A 19323-nucleotide genomic window follows, 5' to 3' on the forward strand; every position below is an offset into this window, starting at 1 on the left:
CTACACAGACATTTTTATGTAGACATATTTGTGAATGAGGATGATGAACTATAATACTGTGTACATATTTAACAATGACAAAGTGTCCTAAAATCACAAGCTGCTGCTTTCAAATGACGCAACCAACAAAGATTTGGCCTAAAGAAGGACTAAAGAATTGTGGGCTGAACCTGAAGCTGCCCCCAAAATTACATGGGCAGAGACGGAAGCCAACAGTGTTTTTGAGTTAACTTGTAAACCCTCAAATCATTTAATACATTTATTAGGTGATTGTAGAGCTAGGTAATAAATCAACGTTCCTAATTTTCAGTGGAATTATATTAATGATGATATGATCTCATCAGATCTAAACATTTATGCTGTCAAATTCAATGATTTAGAGCAAGCCCAAATTAAAAAAAGTTGTAGTTTTGTTTGACTGAATGGTTTGGTCACATCTGCATACATTTTGCATATCATTAGTGTCACGTGAATAATTTTGGTCAGACAAAACAAGCAACTTAAAGACAATTTTGAGCTCTGGGAACTTGAAACTTGAACTGGTATTTGCCAGTCGTAAGCATTTTTGAAAAGCGCTCAAGGCTAAACTACCAGAACGGCAAGTACATGTACTTTGCTTTCCACGTGAAAAGATAGAAACTTGCATTTTTCTATTTATAATAATAATAATAATAATAATAATAATAATAATAATAATAATTTGAAGGCATCATACAATTTGTCCTGAATAACCCCACAGTCACATTAGCTACAAAAGAGAGCGACATGCACTCGCTTGTGGCGCCTTGAAGTGTGCCGCAGTCTACTCCTGGTCTTGGCAACAGTAAACAGAAATTCTCGGTGCTACCTTCAGCACGTCTTAAAAGTTACTTCAGAGGTATTGTTAAGTCACAAGAACGATGTTTTTGGATTTAAAAGTATTTATTTCTCGATAAAAGTAACAAAATATATGAGATAAAATGCCAAACTTATCAGATATATACAGAAATACGATGTCTTGAAGCGTTTTCCGCCATCTTGAATTATTTTCTTCGACTCGAGCCACTGACCTACGTCACGCTGCCCTCACGCTCCGATTGGCTGTCGCTTTGTCGCATTGCTCAGCATTTGCATAAAATAGACTTCATGTCTATTTCGGCCTCGCCTTGCTTGTGGCAGCGGCGAGCTCGTCGCTTGTTGCTGGAAAACGGCAATTACCGTTGAAAATGAATGGCAGCCAGTCGCTTTGTCGTTGTCTCTTGTAGCTAATGTGACTGTGGGGTAAGGCAACCCAAAAACATGATAAAGCAAGTGGAAAGCATGCAGTATAATTTGGGATATTCAGGGCTGCAAAGGAAACCGTTTGCCCCCTCAAAATTCTGGCAAAAGGATGTTGCAATAGAGAAACGCTTTAACCGCCAACCTCGATCTGTTACGACGACTTTGAAGGAGGCTGCACAGGAACAGCGTGTATCTGAGAGCTGACAGACTCACCAGGTATTTCGTTGCAGTCTCTGTGCTGAGTGCTGTTTCCGACACAGGGGGTGTTGGCCTGAACACCACACACCCGACTCCTCATCTGCAAGCCTGAATCATCACAGGCTGACCACAGCGACCAGGCCATCCAGCCACCTAAACACAGACAAAAGAACAATCAATTCAAACCCAGACAAACACAAAGCTGGACGTCCTGGAAACCAACGCGCCCACCCAAGCTGTCACCACCCGCGGCCACTAACCTTCCCAGCCAGCCAAACAGACCAAACGCACCAAAAAGTGTTTGTGATGTAAACAGGATTGGAAGAGTAAACCCACGAAGAGTTTGTTTAGTGCATAGCGAAGATGTTTGTCTCCCGAGCCAAGCTTTAGTGCCGTTTCCCCGCAGTAGCCGACCGGTAAACAAAGGCTCCTACCCAAGAGGAAAAAGAAAATTCCCAACTCTCAGCTCCTCCCTTTGAACCATACACTTGCTGCACTCTTTCACAATGTATTTAAAATCACCCAAAATAAAGGGAGCACAGGCTATTGCAATGAAAAGCTAATGAAAAAGCTGGTTTGTTATTCAGGGTGCTCTCAAGTGTGCAGTTTTGGCAAATAGTGCCCGAGTAGAGAAGGAGAACAGGCCTCTGTTACCTTTCCTATCAGTCTGGTGCTCACTGACAGGCTGCTCAGTCTCCACCGGCTGCTCCCTTCTTGCCACACAACCATCTAGACACACATAACACACCAACCACCTCAAATGTGTTTAATAACTGTGCACCACTACAGCCTACTTTAATTGCTTCATTTATTTCCATTTATTTTGGTCACCGTATGACCTGCGTGATCGTTCGTTTGAGTCAGAAGGAATGCCATCAGGCCTGAGGCTCCTCGTTAGTATTCTGTCCCTACAGTCCTTCCTGCTGTCCTCCATTACTGGTGGAAACTTTAATCAAATGACCTGCGACAGAGGTATCAAATATTCCTGTGACTGACAGCCAGCTTGGCTCTAATTACGAATGCAGAAAGGATGGCGGCACCAGGAGGACCCCAATAGATGACTGATATTGTGCCTGTCAATAAAGGCACGGACGAAGAGATGGATAGGGGCAGAGAGTTAGCAGACAGTTGATTGGCAAAGGCCTAACGGGACATGTTGGTCCACATCAAACAGGAAAACATTAACCTGATAAAGGTGGCTGATTAGCATCTTGGCAAAGGGAAGAGAAAAAAAAGACAAAAAGCCATTTTCCTTTCTTTGTAATTACCAGGGAGGCTGACTGTAAGCGTTTCTCTCAGTATGAATGACAGTTTGGCTGATTCAAAATGAAAAGCATCTGAGGAAACCAACAGTTAAGAGCAAACAACTATTTAATTTGGACAGAAAGCATCTGCACTACAAAACATCACTATACAGACACACATGCAGACACAATTTGAAACCCACACACCTCCCAGACAATGAATATTTGTCTGGGCAATTGTGGCGACAAAACGTTGAAGGCTGTTTGATATTATCCAGAGTCAGGCTGAATCCCTTATGAGTTCTGATGCTGGACTTTTTTCTCCTCCTGGACTAGCATGCAGATCTCATGAATATTTCAGTGTCCTTGTGGGAGCAGAATGGGAATAGAGAGGGGAACACAGAGGGTGGTGTTATACATCTCATCATCATATGGTAAGAGACTTTGGGGAAAGCATGGCTAACCTCCAAATCAAAGAAAAAAAAATTGAACACCATTAGAACTAATTTAATTTCAACCCAACTTTGGCATAAGCAACTTGTTTGTAATTTACTTTTTTTAATTTAATTCTGTTATTTTACTTTGTAAACGTATCGTTGGTTTATGTTATATTAGTTATTAATGATCAGTCCATGCAAATGACATAAACATTTTCTCACTTACCTCTAGTGGTATCTTGATAGTTTTGTTTATCTCTATCCAGGTTTTGAGATGTCTACCTCTAAAAATGTTGTCTCTTGCCCAGCAGCAGTAACAGAAATTAATTTGTGGTGCTCACAGCATTGAAAAGTTACAGTACATAAAAAAAAATGTAATAGCAATGTTTCTTTCCAGGTATGGCAGTCTTCCACAGAGCACTTAGCAGTCAACAGTTTTCAACAGTCCAGAAGAAAACTGCTGACTGTGTTCTAGAGGACTCAAACTTATTTACAGTTATTAAAAGGTCCAAATATGAATTTGGAACAATGCCAATCAAAATTTACCGACATATTAAAGTTAACAAAAGCTGATTGATGTGCAGGTCGATCTAACACTAATTCTGGAATGTTTCATGGAACAGGTTTCATGCCTGGAGCAGCATCAACAAATTTCCATTCACCTCCCTAGTAAGTAAAAATTGTTGTTATCCAATGCACACCTTGGAGAAAAAGCAGTGGAGGTTGGACATTTTTCAGGCATTCTTGACAAAGTTCCATGACTAAAACAAGATTGATGAAAGCAGAAATATCAGAAAGGAATACCCATAAACCTGGGCAAATGAAAGAGCATGCCATTAGAGGAGGGTGAGGAAAGACAGGGCCTTTCTTTGTAATTTGGGTTAACTGGTTCTGACGTGTTAGCCTGTTTTGCACTAATAAACTAAACTTTTGTAATTGTTCTGTTTAAAAAACTGTTTGAACTTTTCTCCAAAAACTTGGCAGTTAGACGTACACTTGATAAGGTCTTGTTTGCTTTTTAGTACCAGTTTCAAACGTGCACTCTCATGAACATTCACACAAACATTCAAAACTTCAGACTCATTAAGTAAGACTTCCATATGTTCAGTTCAACACCACGAGTACAGTAGATCTCTTTTTAAACCTTTCCAGAGAGGTTGCCATGGAGCTCCAGTAGCACGGCGGGGAACGACACGGTGGGAGGACGGCTTGTTTTTCCAGCATGAGTCTGTTTATCTTTTCATATATCTAAGACCTGCTTTATTCATTAGGAAAAGATGAAAGAAGCAATTTGGCAAATGGTACGGCACAGAAATGACAGTGTGAGAGATGATTGCCTGCCTGGAGGGGTGATGAAAGGACCCCAAGCAGCAGCGGCATGACAGAGTTAGATTTAGAATTTATGTGTGACCTTACCATCGCAGGTGTGTGTGTTACACAGGGCCTCTTCAGTGTGTAGTCCGATGCAGATGTCCCCTCCATTAGTGGGTGCAGGGCTGTTACAAGAGCGTGTGCGTTGGTAGTGACCGCCGCCACAACCAACTGAGCACTGAGACCAAGACGACCAGCAGGACCATGCACCTTTTACTGTAATACACACACAAACAATGGTCATTTTAATGGTCAGTCTTCAGAGACTTGCATCACATCTTCAACCCGTCAAATGGCCTCCAGATTTTCTCATACACCCCCAATTGTCCTCTTAATATGTCAGTCTCTCAATGGACGTACATTGCGCCATATTCTTGATCCAAGCACCAATTGTAGATGCCTCCATTTTCTTCCAGATGAGAGCTATAGTTTGCCTGTCAAATCAATACATTTATATTCTTGGGGTTTCAGATTCAGATTCAGATATTAGGGTCAAGTGGAATATTCACAGACAAGATGAACATAGTTTTATTGATCTCTATTATGTACTTTTAAATAATTACACTTTGTGTAGACCTTCGTCACAAGGCTGGATGTATCCCTAACCAACCTGTTGGAGCACAGCTGGTGAAGCTGGCCTAAAGGAGACTTACTAACAAGCACATAAGTGGAAAAATAATGGAAGTCCTACAAACAATAAACATTCTGTCTGATTGTTCACAGATTTTACTTTGTCTTCATGTGAAGAGTTATACAAATTTTCCAATTATTTTTGTCTTACTGGGCCCTACTGATGCACACACGTTTTTTTAAGACATGTTCCCACTATCTATGTTCTACTGTTTTAATAAATGTCTATTTGGGGATTTACTCTCTTTCTGATCATATCCTACTTTGTCTTTGCTTTGTCCTATCTTACTGTTGCATTGATTAAGTCTTCCCATAGGGACCGTTAATGTTTAATCTAATCAAATCAGAAGAGCATGACTGACTAATTGACTGGGTGGTTGACTGGTGGATGACGGAGAGAGGCGGCGTTGCCAGGTAACGTCACAGTGCTGCAGAATTCTCTATTAGCTGAGTAGATTAGTGTGACAGAGAGTGAGGCACGCTGTGACCACTTAACTCTGACTAGCTCCCACAGCCAGCCACAGCTCTGCCTGATTGACTTTTTCACTAACTCATGGTTTACCTGAGTGTCTGACTCACTGACCTGCCTGTCGTTCTGTGTGGCTGATTTATGTTGAGAAATTTGAATTTGAAAGCTAGGAAACATGCTATCCCGACCTCCATGTTGTTGTTTGGCTGATCACGAACACCAGAAACTTTCATTTGAATTGGATATACCAAATTTATTGGCAGAGCTGTAGACTCGAGTCACTAGAATTTTGACCTGGTAATGTTCTGAAACAATGAAAAATAATGACAGCAGGCCTTGCAAAATGGCCCACCTTATACAGTATATTTACTTACAGCAGACTTGACATTGACATGATTTACGACTCAAGACTAGCTTTGACAAAACTTGAGACTTGACTTGGAATGACCTGAGACTTGGCTTTTATTTGTCTTGAGTGACTTAAGACTTGACTTGGACTTGACTTGACTACACTAGGATGGAACTAACACTTTAGACTTTAGACTTTACTTTGACAAGAGGTGACATAAACTTACCCAAGACTTAGAAACAGCTCTTTGGTAGAGTGATTGATTTAAGAGCATGCCATGTTAACAAATTAATATTAATTATTTTGTACTGTTGTCTGCAGGGATATCATGCCGGAAACTGGAGTTACAGAATACAAATTTTACTTTTTTTTTTAGGTCAGAAGTTCTTATAATGAAACTCATAATTGAACTCAGGCTAACTGTGACTTACCGACTGACTCATTGTCTGTCTGCCTTTACACACACACACACACACACACACACACACACACACACACACACACACACACACACACACACACACACACACACACACACACACACACACACACACACTATTCATTTCAATCACAGCAATCTATATTGCCTCCGTCCTCATCTAATCTCATCATCAATTACTATTTTGCACTCATTGTCTCTGTTGTCACTGGCCTTGTCCTTCTCACCTGCGTTTTTTTTCTTTCTTTTCTTTTTTTAACCTAGGACAGGCGCAGTGAGACTGTACACATGACACTCATGGCAAAAGGCTTCCTGATTGGTTGGGGAAGTAACCAAGGCTGCCTTGCCTGGGCTGTGGTTGCATGTGTCAGTTGCTAAGCCAACGGCTCTGGATTTCACGTGGATAACAACTGACATTTACATTTTTAAAGTTTATCTTTTTAATAAATGTCTCTAAATACACTACAGGATTTGATCAACTTTGCACCAACCAATCATAAATCCTTAATTCATAAGTTACCAGTCATGAATATTTCAGCCAGGCTCTTCGGACCTTTTTCTAATGCCAGCGATTGTGTCTATGTGTGTGTGTGTGTGTGTGTGTGTGTGTGTGTGTGTGTGTGTGTGTGCGTGTGCGTGCGTGCGAGTGTGTGCCTGTCCTCAGTCTGGTTTAATAAGTGTAGCCTGTCAGTGCAGCAGTCTATGGTCAGCAGAGTCCTGGGTCAGCTGATTATGGTTTAATGAGTAGTTTGAAATAGATAACTTAATTTGTCCCTGCACGGCTGCAACTAACCATTAGCTAATGAAGCTAATGATCCACTCAGCAGTATTTTACTACCACCATTGACCTTCCTCCATCTCTGTCTCTATCTCCATCTCTCAGTGTGCATGTATTTACTTTATGAACCCATAATATACTGAAGAAGTTAGAAAAAGACCAATAACTTTATCTGTACTCTATTAAGTTGTATTAGAGAGACTGCTGGAACGACATGATGGTAAAAAACCAGCACATGAAGTTTTATTAATATCTTTTACATTACATGTCATTTATCCAAAGCAACTTACAATTGCTATACTGTATGTCAGAGGTCGCATGCCTCTGGAGCAACTAGGGTTAAGTGTACTTGTGTCCTGTTGCTTAGGGACACATTGGTTGATGTATCGCAGTGGGAATCAAACCTGGGTCTCCCACACCAAAGGCATGTGTCATATCCACTGCACCATCACCACCCATTATAATTATTTGAAAGAATCCAGTTATTATGCTGAGACTTAACTGTAGCAGAACAACTCACTATGGTTCGACAAAGATGGGATTCGAACCCACGCGTGCAGAGCACAAAGGATCAGCAGCCCATCACCTTATCCACTCGGCCACCTCATCTTCAAATATATGTATATATAATATCTTCAAACTCATTGAAGGCTGCCAACTCTCATGACGTTCTCTAAAGACTTTGATTCATCAGTATGTCCCTTAAATCCAACAGCACCAGATATGCAATTTAAGTAATAAAAATAAATGTTTTAAAAGAAAAATCTGAATAAATAAATGTGTTGTTTTTAAAATAATGAGCTCTAAATAAGCATGAAGATCATGTTTTTGGTGTGTCTGTACTCACCAGGACATGCCTGGACGTTGCAGTCCTGGTACTCCACAGGCGACCCACGGCATGCAACAGGGGCGCTCTTCCCCTCTGGTCCGGCGCAGCTTCGCCGCCGGGTACGGTAGCCTTTGGCACAGCTCTGTGAGCAGCTAGACCAGGTCTCCCATGATGACCAGCCAGCACCCGCCACTCTCACCACCGGTGTCTTTAGGAGCTCCTCGACAAGGGCTACGGAGAGAAGAAAGAGCGAGTAAAAAGGAAAAGAAAACAGTTCCAGGTTAGATTAAAGTCACAGGAGGAAATATATGCAGTGCTGTCAGATAGAGAGAATTTAAAGAGAGATGTGAAGCATGAAGATTCTTTGAGTGTAAGTCACACAGTGTATATGACTTTGCCAGCAGGCATATTTCTCTGTCTGTCCTTCTCTCAAACTCTATCTGTGTCTCTCATGCATCCAACAGTTGCCTGCTGTTGGTGTTTCATCACTTTGTCAGAGTCGATGCGGCCCCCCACGAGGGTGACAGGGGGAGACAAGTAATCGATTCAGGAGAGAGGGGCATGAAAAAGGCACCAGTGGAGAGCAGTGGACCGTGACACTGTGTAGCTCTCTCTGTGTCGGTGTGTATATGGAAGTGCTGGACTGTGACCCCGTCACTAACAGCATGTAGGGAAGCTAACAGGTCTAACAGGAGCGCCCTTTCAACATGTCATGCCAGTACTGGAAGAAATCTTAGCACGCTGCTGCCTCCTTACTGTGTTTGTACAGGAGCGAGTATTTTTGCATTTGGTGACTGTGCAGTACTGTATGTGTTTCTGTGTACAGATAGATTCAGATAACAGATTATCAGTATCCGCTTTAATGGCCAAATCAGTGTACACAGAATAGACAGAAAAACAAGACAGAAAGCTCAACAAAGGTAAACAAACATTTGACTACTGGGCACAGATAAAAAAAAAATATATATATATATACACACACACACACACACACACACACACACACACACACACACACACACACACACACACACACAGTAAGACAATAGTGCAAATGGTGCTGGAATGATTAAATAATTATTAGTATAGCAGGTTGCTTAGATACCTGAGGTAGGTGGATATGACAGTATGAACAGTATGTTTGACAGATATTTACCTGTTTAAATGGTGTATTTGACACTATAAAATATATACTTTACTTGGAAGGTGGGTGCTTGGTGTTACAGTGTTATTGCACATTATCCTATCGACATTTCCCCACGCATGCACTAAAAAAGCTGGTTAACTTACTGTCTGTCTCGCAGGCTGCTGTACCATCGTTGGGACAGAAGCGTGTCTCCACCTTCCTGCGTCCAATCTGCAGCTCGTGGGGATCAGACAGATGGGCCCGGCACATGTAGCGCATCCTTTGCTCCTGACGAGCTCCACCCTGAGTCACATTGACAGGCATCCAGGGGGTCCAAGGTGTATTCCTCTTTACCTCTGGACACGCTTCCAGGTTACAGGCCTTGTACTCCTGAATGAGAAGGTGGCAGAACTCAGGGGTGCAGTGGCCTACATTTTATTGTGTGAATGCTGATTCAGCTCTTTAAAGGACATTTGTGCTTGTATTTTACGACATACCATACAATTACTTTTTAATGGCTTTTTAGGACATACTATGCTATTACTGTTTTCAACATAAATTCATCGGTGACACACTGGCTCAGTGTTTAGCACTGCTGCCAACAGGCAATCAGCAAGTAATCAGTGCACACTCTGGTCCAGGTTCGATACCCAGTCCAGGCTGGCCCTTTACATGACTTTTTTTCGACATACAATACTATGACTTTTTAATGGCTTTTTTCGACATACTATACTTTGATTTTTTTCGACATACTACACCGTGACTTTTTAATGGCTTTTTTGACATACTATACAATGACTTTCACTTTTTTCGATATACTATACTATGATTTCATTTAACATTCTATACTATGACTTTTTCGACATACTATGCTTTTACTTTTTTCCGACATACTATGCTATTACTGTTTTCAACATAAATTCCTTGTTTTTTGACATAAATTCTTTCGTGGCAAAGTGGATAGCAATGCTCCAACAGCAAAACAGCAAGTAGTCACTGCAGACTCTGACCCAAGTTCAAAACCCAGTCTGGGCTGGCCCTTGTCATAAAAAATTTTTTCAACATACTATGCTTTGATTTTTTCCAACATACCATACTATGAGCTTTTAACTGCTTTTTTCAACATACTATACTATGACTTTTTTCGACATACTATAGTTTGACTTTTTACGACATACTATACTATGACTGTTTTCAACATACATTCTTTGGTGGCTTAGTGGTTAGCACTGCTCCAACAGGCAACCAGCAAGTAGTCACTGACAGACCCTGACCCAGGTTTCATGATGTTTTTTTTCGACATATGACTTTTTAATGGCTTTTTTCGACATACTATACTATGACTTTGTTATCACTTTTTTCGGCAATGCAGACTCTGACCCAGGTTCGATTCCCAGTCCGGGCTGGCCCTTTTCATGACTTTATTTTGACATACAATACTATGACTTTGTTATCCCTCTTTTCGACATAATATACTACGACATTCTTACATTTTAGGCCTTTATTTGATAGGACAGCTTAGACATGAAAGGGGAGAGAGAGAGAAGGAATGACGTGCAGCAAAGGGCGCAGGTTGGAATTGAACCTGCAGGCGCTACAGCAAGGACTGAGCCTCTGTACATGGGGTGCACGTTCCACCAAGTGAGCTACTACTACTCGCTTTTCGACATACTATGACTTTTTTCGATATACTATACTATGACTTTTTTCAACATTCTATACTATGACTTTTTTCATCATGTTATACTATGACTTTTTTTCGTCATGCTATACTATGACATTTTTCGACATACCATACCACTTTTTAATTTTTTTTTTGAAAATGGTAAACTATGACTTTTTTTAAACCATTTTTTCAACATAATTAATTAAATTAATTAAAATTTTTAAATTTAATTTGATTTGTTTTAATTTATACTCTTTTATTTATACTCTCCGTTGTTACACTACACACAGGCCTGAAATACACACACACACACACACACGCTCAGGTCCTATACATGCACTAATGGAGAGATGTCAGAGTGATTGGGCTGCAACTGCTGAACAGGTGCCCTGAGCGGTTGGGGGCAGTGCCCAGGAGGTGAACTGACATCTCTCCAGCTACCAGTCCACACTATACATACCATCTTATATCAATTTTGGACATACTATGCTGACTTTTTTCGACAAACTTTGGTAGGAAACATTTGTATATTCCAGATTAAATGTCTTTTTGGAAAAAAAATATATGGTGGGGTAGATACATTGATGATATTCTTCTGCTATGGTCCAGGTCAGAAACAGAACTTCTTTAGTTTCATTCATACAGTATATGAATAGTACAAACAGCAATTTGAAGTTTAGTTTGGATTTTTCTTTAACTGAAATTAATTTTCTTGATTTAAAAATCTACTACAACTATACACAATATTTAGAAAACGAACTGACCGTAACACCATTCTTAGAGCAGACAGTTTTCATCCTCCTTAGGTAATAAATAAAACATAAACTGAAGGCAAGAGTAGCTGAACATAAAGATGCTATAAGAACTAGCAACCCCCAATACCCCATGGCTCTACACTACAGAGGCTAAACACAGTAGCTGTGAGTCTTTAAAAAATATCAGGCATAGACCATATAGGAAATTCGGTAAGGGGTGGAGACAGATTAAAGAAGATTCTTCAAAGAGAATAATTTTGGATTTATACTTTAAAAGCTGTACAATATCCTGGTTGAAATAATGAACTGGACTTCTTGCCTTTTCTTTGAGTTTCTTAATTGGCCTCTTCTTGTTAAGCATCAGCATCCTGTAAATGACATGTTGTTTTGGCCGTTGTGTCCCTCATGCCTGAATGCTGAGACATAGAGACATTTTGTATATATATTTTTCTATTGATACATGTTGGAATAGGCTGCTCTGCCTAAGAGGTTAAAAAAAATGTTCCTTTCCTTGTTCTTTGCTTTTTTTGTCTTTATATTGTTTGACTATTGCTGATTGATTTACTGCTGAATATGGTCTGTCAGGTGACTACCTGTCCACAACAATCATGTGACTCTTCTCCTACTGACCATGTGACTACTGGCCAATAGGCTATAAGATACAGTTTAAATGCAAACATGTTATACTTGCCTTGATGAAGGCCTCACAGCCGAAATGCGTTGCCTTGTTTTAATGATTTAGCCAAGAAATAGGCTATAATAAGGGCTTTTTAAACATTACCCTCCTGAGTGCCTCAGTGTCTTTGAACTAGAGTGTGGATACACGACCCGAGCACGACGGGCCGGGCCGGGTTCGGATAGATATTTAGAAATGATGTTCAGCCAAGATGGGTCGGGCTCGGTCATATCAGCGCGATAAGGTATTTGTTGTAAAATGGTGCTGCGACTCCTTTAAGAGAGCTCAGTGCATGTGTGTGTGTGTGTGTGGGGAAAGTGGGCAGAATATAGAAAGAGAAAGAGGAAGCAGATGTGTAGATGCAACCAGAGCAGAGTTGGCGGAATAAGTTTAAGTTTCGTACACAGTGTGCGGTGTCCGAAAAAAAAACCCAGACTGAAAGCCAAGTTCATTCATTTGCTCACCAGAAATGGGATTTTAACCCCAACGTTATTCATTTTATAATGACCACGGTCAGAAACGGAGCTATCAGGAAAGGTTAACACATTGAACATTTTAAATTAAACAGCTTATTAACGTGCACTTGTTGCCCCGTGTGCGCTGATGCACTCATCTGTTGACATTTCCAAATGCCTTCCTACAGTTGCTTAATAAAAGCGGGCTTTCCACACAAACAAACGTACACATGTCATTAGTATGAGAAAAAAAAGAGATTTTAACTGTGCTGGGCTCGGGTCTGGTTCGGTTACTGCTCTGTCGGACGCGGGCCGGGCTCGACAAAAAAATGCGGCCCGATCAGCCCTCTACCTTGAACCCTTGTACACTTGGATCCCCAAAATCTGTTTTTTCGATATACTATGACTTTTATCGACATACTATAATATTACTTTTTTTTATCCCTTTTTTCGATAAACTATACTATGACGTTTAAAAAAAAAAACTTAAAATATTGTATATTGATATACAAGAAATTCATACTAATTAAAACCATTCCCACTTTTCCATGTATTCTCACTATTTCACCTTCTTCTTACGCAATTATGCCAGCAATCCAGTTTAGCTGTAGCAATTTAGGTTTTGAGCATTCACAAGCATTTTCTGCAGGGAATGCATTTTCTAGTTCATCACTTTAAACTAAGACTAAACGTGTAAAGCCCTGCTTGAAGATTCTAGATACAAATATGATGGTACTTGAGAAAAGGCCATGGGGTTATTAAAATCTAAAGGGCTCATCCTCTGGCAATTTGTCTTCTAGATTTTGATTTGTTGTGTACATATGGACATTTGGACTGATGGTGGTGGTAGAGGGAAGATCCAGGGGTCAAGGATAAATAGAATCTATCATTGAGGAGTTTGATGGAACTCTGTCCCATTAGTTTTAGATATATTTGTCTCAAGGTGTTGATTGAGGAGGATTTTTTACATCAATCTTCAAAATGAGATACATTTTATAGGTAAGATGACAAACAATGGTGTTTCCTGTTCTGTTAATGTATAATGCACAACTGTTTGTAATATGTGTATGGAGATACTGAAATAGACATTTTTCTTTTTCTGTTGAAAACTGAACTCCAGGTGGTCCCCAGAGACTGTCACAGTGACAAAAACATTTTGTATTTTTCAAAATAAAAAGTGACATTTTGTTTTTGACGTCACTGACTTCATTGACATTTAAAAGACCTTTATTTTGTACACAACTAGGCTAAATGTGGACATGTTATCACTGTGCTGACACAAACTGAGCCATTCACTGTCAGGAGAGAAAATCTGAAATCTGTATGTATTTATCTCTGCTGTCATTATCTGCTCACCTTTATAATGATTTACCATCACTTCATTAAAGTGCCACCTAAATTCAGCCTCCAACACAGAGGATCAACACATATAGATTAAAATTTTCTTACAAAGCCATATGTCGGCTTACAAGCCTACAAGTTCTGTCGGAGGCAAAGAGACGGATTCTACTGAGCTTGACAGATGTTCTTCTGTCATTGTTTGTTTATCTGGGTGTGTATTTGTGTCTTTCCTACCAGTGCACATCCTGGGCAGCTGTTGCCATTCTCACAGGTGCGGACCCTGGAGTGAACGCCTCCCCCGCACTCGGTGCTGCACTTGGTCCAGGATCCCCACGGGGACCAGAAGATAGGCTGAGGACAGGACACCCCTTCATTGCAGAACCTATGGAGATGGGAGTGGTGGGAGAGGAGGTGGCGGAGTTTGAGAGGATTGATTGTAACAATAATACAATAGCAGTGAAAGCTTATTTACTTACTTACTTAAAATTATGAATTGAGACTTGACTTAGACTTGACCTGCTCGGGACTTGATTGTCTAAAGAGATATTAAAGCTAAAGCATTCAAGTCTCAAGTGACCACCATAACATAGTACTGATAGGTTGAATATGAGGAGGGAGATTCTATTGTAAGATTCTATCGATTGGAAAAATGCATTTGAATCGTTGCAGTCTTCAGAGAATCAAAGTTTGGAAAGTAACTTTATGAAATAGTTATCCTCACCTCTCTTCCCTGCTCGGCCCCACACACACACGGCCACCATGTCTGGGTGAGGGGTTGTTACAAGAACGCTGGCGAAGCTCGAAGCCCGTACCACAGGTTGTGCTGCACTGCCCCCATGATGACCAGGGTGTCCAGCCTCCATTTCTATGGCAACAGACACATGGAAAAGTATTAGCAACCTATTTCATATTGGTTCCAAAACCTCCATAATTATTCACCAGTGCTTTTAGTGTTATTCTTTCACAGGATGTTCGCCAATGCTAAAGAGAAGAAAAAAAGTGCCTTTTAGCTTACTCTAATCATTACTCTGATTCTGAGCTTCTGGAAACAGAAATGCAAACACACACAAGGAGCCCATTCTGACTGGGAAACATTCATTCAATTTGCTTAAGTGCTATGTTCCTGGGTAGCACTTCTCATGATTTAATTGCCACTTTCTGCAAAAGCACAATTCAATTTTGACACCAAGGATTAAATCTGGCCTAGCTATCCGGTGGGATGAAGGTGCCTAAGCTCTTTGTCTGTGCTCTGCTCTCTGTAAGGCTGATTGGCCAATCCCCCTGCAGACAGAGCCGAGGAGAGGTGTCACCTGGATGTCACCTACATTTTCTAATAAGATCCCTCACGTTCTTGATCTTTGTCATGTTCTGTTAGAGTGTAAATTGAGCCCTGAGGTGGATGTTCCAAAGTCAGTTGGGACATTGCTGCTACAATAGCAGTTTAAGAAATTATGTTATATTACAGAAATTATGTGATGAGTTCTCATTTGCAAAATGACAGACTTTATGTGCTCAATCATAGCATTGTAATGATGTGTAACTTGACAATTTCAAGTGTACAAGTACATCACTCACCCAACCTAAATGTGCACAACATTTTTATTTATGATATACTGTAGATCTTAAGCTAAAATATAGTAAATCCACAACTTCAGCTTTGTTTTAGACAAAGCATGTTATTTTATAAAGAATTTGTTGCATCAGAGTAACAGTTAAAACACAATAAAGAGAAAAAATAAAATCAATTTAAAAAGTAAAATAAAATACAATAAAATACAAATAGACAAAAACAAGAACAGACAAGAAATACAGTTTAAAAGAAATGTATTTTGCCCCGAGGCTGCTAAAGAATAGATTTTAAAGTAATGTTGCAGGGTCATAAATCATTTAACTAACTGGGAGTGTAAAGATTTAAGAACAGTATTTAATGTGCTGTGTTCTCGTGGTTCCCTGGCATTTCTGAATTTGCTGCATCGTTCTAATTATCATTTTTAAAATTAAAAATAATTTACCATGGAAGATCACGTGACCAGCACCCACAATGGTCGCAAGAGACTAGAGCTCTGTCTGTTATCACGGTGACTCAGTGAAACGCCTGCAGGCGCGAAAAAGCAGGTCTCGTTGTCGCCTAAACTATCTACTTGTACAGAGAAATCTGCTAGCATGGCGACGGCTAATGGAGCGGTGGCTAACATAGCAACTGATGTTAGCGCGATCCCTAACATGGAGGACTTAATCGCTCAGGTCTTGGAAAAGCAACAAAGTATGCTTGAATCAGTGATCTACAACACAGTGAAGAGAGTGTTAACGGAAATTAACCTGAGATGCGTGGAATTACGGTATGTGATCCGGAGCAACCTGACTGCGTCACATTCACGATCCAGCGGCTTCGGCAGCTTGAAGGGACACAACACCAGCTACACGCTGAAGACAACTCAGACTTGCTTGTCTGCCCGGCTGCCCTGGGAGCGACCCACGGAGGGAGAGAGTTCACCTTCACTACAGCCACGGAGCCGGGCGTTTTCTTTTGCCGACAAAGGACCCAGCGATCTCGTATTTTACAAAAATAGTTCACCGAAATGTGTTTCTGAAAACATTTTAAGCGAGAAATAGGCCATGCAGTTGCTGAATATGTCTTCATTTCAGATCAACAAAGGTCAGTTTGAAAGATTTTCCTCTACTTCTACTGGATAGTCGCGTCGCGTTCAACGCGATTCATTTGCATAAAGCTGGGCGCCGGCAGAAGCTTTTTGGCCGCAGCATTTTTTCAAATGTAGCGCTGCCTTCCCGGAATGCTTTGCAGGAGCGTTGAAGTCGCTTGACGTCACCCATAGGAATAGAGCGGGGCGCGACGCGACAGAAGCGTCGCACGGAAAAGTGGATCTGCACCGTAACGGTACAGATCCACTTTTGCGACACGACTGTCGCGTGGTGTCGCGATGTCATATAGCCATGGTTGATGCTCCACGCCCCTAACCAGCAGCTGATTGAACGAACGTGTGACGTGGGTGTGTCTACTCGAGAATTTCAACAGAGTGTCATGGCGGCTCGTTGAGAATACGATCTCGTATTTTACAAAAATAGTTCACCGAAATGTGTTTCTGAAAACATTTTAAACGAAAAATAGGCGGTCGCAGTTGCTGAATATGTCTTCATTTCAGATCAACAAAGGTCAGTTTGAAAGATTTTCGTCTACTTCTACTTGATAGTCGCGCTCGCTTCAACGCGATTCATTTGCATAAAGCTGGGCATCGGCAAGCTTTTTTGACGCACAGCATTTTTTCAAAAGTAGCGCCGCCTTCCCGGAATGCTTTGCAGGAGCGTTGAAGTCGCTTGACGTCACCCATAGGAATAGAGCGGGGCGCGACGCGACGCGACAGAAGCGTCGCACCGAAAAGGTGGATCTGCACCGTTACAGTATCTGGGCTACTGAGCCAGGTTTGACTTGAGGACGCTGTGTGTAGGTTTTGGAGCCAAGCTTTGAAGGAACATTTAACCAGACTGTAAGAAATTATGAATGCTGGCTACTCAGTCTACATTCTATGTTTTGTGGACATCAAACCGGGCTGAAAAGAACATGATAAATGCTGAGGACACAGTATGTAAGTTTCGGAGCCAAGCTTTAAAGGGACACTTAACCAGACTGAAAGTAAATGATAAATACTGGCTGGTCAGTTTACAGTCTATGTTTATTAACATTTAGCCAGACTGAAAGAACATGAGGGATGCGGTCTGTTCAGCTTATAGTCTGTTTGTTACTCCAACTAGATTGGTGTGTTTTTCACATAGCTTATTTCAGAAATTGATTTTCACATAGCCTATTTCACAACTCAATAGCAGATTTTTATAACATTGTTCATGTTTAACATAAGACTTCACTAGACCTGTTTCAATTAGCCTGTGACTTAAGACAGGAGATGCAGTTTTGAGCTGGAGTTTTGCGCGAGCTGCATTTGATGTGGCCACATATCTTACAGATAGGGGAGGGGGTCTGCGGTCTCAGAGGGTTAGGGGATTTATTTTATTTTTTATGTTTTTGCCACACCTTGCTCAGAGCTAACAGTTCACCCTTTGCTACAGATTTGTCAGCGAATTCCGGTAGGGTACTCAAGACATGTATGCGTGTATGTTTTGAAAATGGCTGAGCTTTCAATCCTTTCAGTCTTTGATTGAAAACATCTTTCCAACTCGCACATTAAGAACTTTGTAAGTGTACAGACAGTTTATTAAAAATATAGTATATAAAGACAGTACCTTTCACGTATACCTGCGGGCGCCATCTTGGGAAAGCACTCACGACCAGTCGAACGACGAACGTCGTGCAACCAGTAACCAGTAACATAGCTCAAGCCTGCCGTTCTCAAATTTCTCAATGCTTCGGTTTACATGTAGGGACCTTAATTATGCTACCGTGGAAGTGTGATTTTGAGCCTTGTTAGTAGTATAGAAATAGCGATTTCTTTTTACTTTCCTCGTGCCCCGATGACTAGCATTATAAGCTAATTAGCGGTTTGCGCTAAAACTGGTCACATTGAAAACATATCCCAGCGAATGGTCGACTCGGTAATTATGTCTTATTAACCCCTAGGTTCATTTTGCGCTGGATTTCTCCTTTAATACCAAAGGCCTGTAATTAAACGCATGAAGAATCAATTGATTATTATTGTAAAAATATTTTTCTTTCCCTACCTCGAGCAGTTGGAGACTTCAATGCTGGGGCCCTCGCAGTTTTTGCCTCCACATCGAGGGGCAGGGCTGTCACAAGACCTGGAGCGACACAAACAGGAGCTCACACCATCCACACCATCATCATTGTTGCAAGGTTGCCATGGCGCCCAGGTCCCGAAGCCACCATTGGTGGTTTGGTTCCGCAGCTGGAAAACAAACGTCAGCAAACGTGAGCCGGGGCTACTCAACCATTCAACACTCAGTGCTCAGAGTTTATAATACAAGTAGTTTTAGAGTTGTGCTGCCAGACAGGACTTTTACTTCTAAGATGGAGAGAGAGTTTTCAGAGGATTAAAGGGGAATACATTTACTGCAATTCACTTCACTTTAGCCAAATTCAATCCAGTTGATCTTAGTGCAATCTAATCCATTTCACTTCAGTCCAATTCACCTTCCTTCCTTCTTCTACTACTCCTATATCCTGTCTGACACACACAGACATAGTTAGTCATGGATGATACCAACCACTATGACATGTGAAAGATTACATCATCAGGGCGCCTGGGTCTTACGGGTCCCATGACAGATGTGACGCCGTGTTAGCCCTTCTTACAGTAAGTGCTGCAGTGACA

General features: G+C 41.0%; 1 protein-coding gene and 1 non-coding gene across 8 annotated transcripts in view; both read right to left on the reverse strand.

The window, feature by feature from the left end:
• The window catches only part of sema5ba (sema domain, seven thrombospondin repeats (type 1 and type 1-like), transmembrane domain (TM) and short cytoplasmic domain, (semaphorin) 5Ba), a 192876-nt gene that overhangs the window by 9280 nt on the left and 164273 nt on the right, over nt 1-19323 (reverse strand). For 5 of the 7 annotated variants that reach the window (XM_039817943.1, XM_039817944.1, XM_039817941.1 and 2 more), the window contains 8 exons: nt 18713-18897; nt 14745-14888; nt 14258-14405; nt 9295-9520; nt 8023-8235; nt 4556-4726; nt 2113-2187; nt 1474-1611 (listed from right to left, as the gene is read on the reverse strand). In XM_039817943.1, the coding sequence (XP_039673877.1) occupies nt 1474-1611; nt 2113-2187; nt 4556-4726; nt 8023-8235; nt 9295-9520; nt 14258-14405; nt 14745-14888; nt 18713-18897 (1300 nt within the window). Of the gene's footprint in view, nt 1-1473; nt 1612-2079; nt 3068-4555; nt 4727-8022; nt 8236-9294; nt 9521-14257; nt 14406-14744; nt 14889-18712; nt 18898-19323 lie in introns of those variants that run through there. The other 2 variants (XM_039817945.1, XM_039817947.1) reach the window with 2 other exon arrangements.
• Nucleotides 7703-7784, reverse strand: trnas-gcu. The gene has a single exon. It is a non-coding gene; the product is annotated as a tRNA-Ser (tRNA).

The sequence above is a fragment of the Perca fluviatilis genome, chromosome 12 (genome assembly GCF_010015445.1).
Source record: "Perca fluviatilis chromosome 12, GENO_Pfluv_1.0, whole genome shotgun sequence".
Lineage (NCBI taxonomy): Eukaryota > Metazoa > Chordata > Actinopteri > Perciformes > Percidae > Perca > Perca fluviatilis.